Raw genomic sequence first — 3,454 nt, 5'->3', positions numbered from 1 at the left:
GAAGAACAGGAAAGCCCTATTCAAGGCTAGAAGGGTTCAGGGTAGAAGGGAGGATGATATGAATGACCATAACTATATGAGTGGAGAGGAGAGGATGGAGGTGTCAGATATGGGGGAGTCAGAATCAATAGGACTTGCCAATTACTCAACTATGGGGACTAGAGGAAAGTGAGATGGAAAAAGAAAAGTAATTGCAAGATTTCAAGTCTGAGTGACTGGGGAGAATGGTGATAAATATAATGATTTTGTAGCAGGATTGTCACTTACCTATGTGACATTGAACAAATCTCACTTCTCTAGACTTTGGTTTCCTCATCTATAGACTGAGGAGATGGACCTAGATGAGCTCTAAGGTCCCTTAAAGATCTAAACCTAGAACCCTATGACTCATCTCAGTGAGTAGATTACATCTGTTCACCAAATTATGAATGTATTACAGAGTACCCCAGCTCTGATTTGAAAGCAGTCATAATCATGTGTGTGTGTGTGTGTCTGTGTGTGTGACAGAGAGAGAGAGAGAGAGAGAGAGAGAGAATGACATGAATGACATAATGGAGAGAGAACTGGCTTCAACCAGGAAGGACTGAGTTCAAATCCCACCCTTGACAAAGTTGACTGTGTGATCCTATGGAAGCCATTTGACTTCTCAGTGCCCCCGCTCAATTCTGAAACTGATAGTCATAGAGAAGGTGCCATTCTGCATGGGTAGATGGAGTTCATAACCAGGAATACCCTATACCAATTAAATCTAATTAAAAAAATAAAGGAACATAAAAATAGATTCTATCTTTCTTTTGCTGCCTCGTCCCTTACTGCATTGAAAGAAATGTTTGCAAATAGAATGAATTAATTTGGGAAATTCTAAAATTACATATAATTTCTTAGACTGCCATGTTTCTAGTCAGACAAGTTAGCCATGAGGAGGAAAAGAGAAATCAGGAGAACAAGGATCGAAGAAAATTAGGAAAGAGAAGAAGAGTTATTATTATCATATTTAATATCGTTGGTAGTTTTAGCACACATACTCCCAGACAATTGTCTTAACAGTCAGAGCATTTCCATGATTTAAAAAAAATCTATTATTATTACAGCTTCCACTTTTCCTTTTTTCACTAAATAATATAGTAGCCACTTTTGATATTTCAGAATCTTGCAAATGGTTGACATATACTTCCCACATTTACCTCCCCAGGATACACATTAATCTGGTGCCATTTCCATTTCTTTTTTTAATAAGTAAATTGTAAGTAATTATAGATAATCAGGGCCACAACTAGGGTGGACTAACAAGGTGTTTTTTCCAGGGCTCCAACATCTACAGGAAACATGCTTCCTTTTGGAGGTGTGGGGTAGAGAAGTATGTGTATTTCCTTCCCACAGTGGTCCAAAGAATACCATCCCCATATTTTATGTTCCTCTACTACCTGGACAACACGGCTATATTACCTCCTGTGCCACCTTCCCCTGGGTCTTATACCACAATTCTCCTCTCCTGGTTTCCACCTTTCCTCCAGCCTGCCTTCCTCTTCAATTCATAAGGAAATTTAAGACAGTTTCTGGGGAAAGAGCAAGTCCTCCCGGCACAATTTCACCCATTGTTGAATTGTCCGCTACATTTCCAATGCCATCCTTCTCCTTTTCCCCCTCTGTGAAATACAAAGGAAAATAAGCCTTAATTTTCTTCAAACATGAACATTCCTACTTATTATGGATCTGTATATGACTGCCATTGAACAGCTATGGAGTTAGTTATCTAAACTTTCTCTATTTAAATTTCCTCATCTGTAAAATGAAAGAACTGGACTAGATGATCTCCAATAATCCTCCAAGCTCTAACATGCTATTTTTTGCTCTGATTTTTTTCCTTCTTAAGTGAAATCGTGTGTTAAAATTCTGTACGTGATCAAATGCTTTTCTGAAGCTAAAGAGTTGACAGTTAAGTACAACATGAAAGCATCTCTTTTTTGCTTACAAAGGCTGATTACAATTCAAAGGTTTAGATTCAGCATCCCCTATAGTCTCTATCACTGTGTCTGTCACAGCACAATAATACACAGCAGCATCTTCCCTCTGCACCTGCTCAATGACCAAAGACGAGGAGACTCGTGTGTATATCATGTTGTATCTTTCCTTCTGAGTTGCCTTTGAACCAAAAATGATGAGGCTTAGAGCAGATCCTAGATAGTGCTTATACCAGTAGAAGTAATAACCATTGGACACAGAGTGGTTACAGGGAATTTCCACCAGAGCTCCTTCAGAGGATACCACAATAGGAGGCTGATATACTTGGTTCTTGCTTTCTGCAGCTGGGGGAAAAACAACATGAAAATGGTTTTTGTGTCACTGTCATTGGGTATCTGACATCTCTTCCACTAAACTGAAAGCCCCTTGGGGACAGACATTGTGTTTTATTCCTCTTTCTATTCCCTCAGAGACAAGCAGGATATTTTGTATGTAGTAGATATTGTAAGGATGTTTATTGAATATTGAATTATACATGAATGCGCTGAAATTTAATTTGATAGTAGCCCTTAAAGCACAGTATAAGCAAGGAAAAATTTGAAAATAGTCCCTGGTTTATCAAAGTCCTTGCTGCAGCCCATATTGGAGGGGGCAAGGATGAGTTTCGGGGAGAGGAGGTACCAGTGGGTAGGACAGTGTTGTACTTGAACTTAGGAAGTCCTGAGTTTAAATTCAACCTTAAACACTTACTAATTAAATAATCCTGTTCACTTAACATCTCTGTGCCACAGTTTCTTCATCTATAAAATGGGGATAATAATAGCACCTACCTCCCAGGGCTTTGTGAAGATAAAATAAGATAATATTTGTAAAAATACTTTGCTAACCTTAAAGCACTATATAAGTGTTAGTTATTATTGTTACTTACCTCTCGAAAGAGAGACCAAGAGAAGCCCAGTCAACACTTTCCCAAAGGTTCCTTCGATACTCATCCTTGGAAATTTTGGCCACAACACCCTAGTTCCAAATACAGCAGGGAGTTAACCTGAGTAATAAAGACAGTTACTTTCCACTTTTGAATTTTTCTATCTCTGCCAATCAACCAGTTTGTCACTTCTACCTACTATTGTACTGATATAACTCAATGCATTTGAGGTTCTTTTGGTGTAGATGGAGTTTATTGAGAGTCTTTTTATGTTAATGCAATTGTGACCAATCAGAGGGGAAGTGAATGAGCCAAGCTTATGCACCATCTATAATCAGACACATTTCCTGTTTCATCCAGCAGCTACAAAAACACACCTATTCAATAAGCAGTTCTCCTTTAAGACTGCTGAGAATGTATCAAAGAAGCAACAAGTATTTATTAAAGTGCCTACTATGGACCAGAACCTGGGGATGCAAGTACATAGACTGAAATAATCCTTCCTCTCAATGAGCTTACATTCTAGTGGAGAAGACATCATATGTATGTAAAATATATATGACATAA

At 38.3% G+C, this 3,454-nt stretch overlaps 1 gene segment (V, D, J or C); it reads right to left on the bottom strand.

Moving 5' to 3' along the window:
• Positions 1-1,008: 1,008 nt before the first annotated feature.
• Positions 1,009-3,167, bottom strand: LOC114028704. The segment is given in 2 exon segments: positions 1,009-2,306; positions 2,891-3,167. Coding segments are annotated over 2 exon segments (402 nt in total).
• Positions 3,168-3,454: the final 287 nt, after the last annotated feature.

Source organism: Vombatus ursinus, unplaced genomic scaffold (assembly GCF_900497805.2).
Source record: "Vombatus ursinus unplaced genomic scaffold, bare-nosed wombat genome assembly UNPS02014894.1, whole genome shotgun sequence".
Classification (NCBI taxonomy): Eukaryota; Metazoa; Chordata; class Mammalia; order Diprotodontia; family Vombatidae; genus Vombatus; species Vombatus ursinus.
This window is presented reverse-complemented; position numbering and strand designations above follow the sequence as displayed.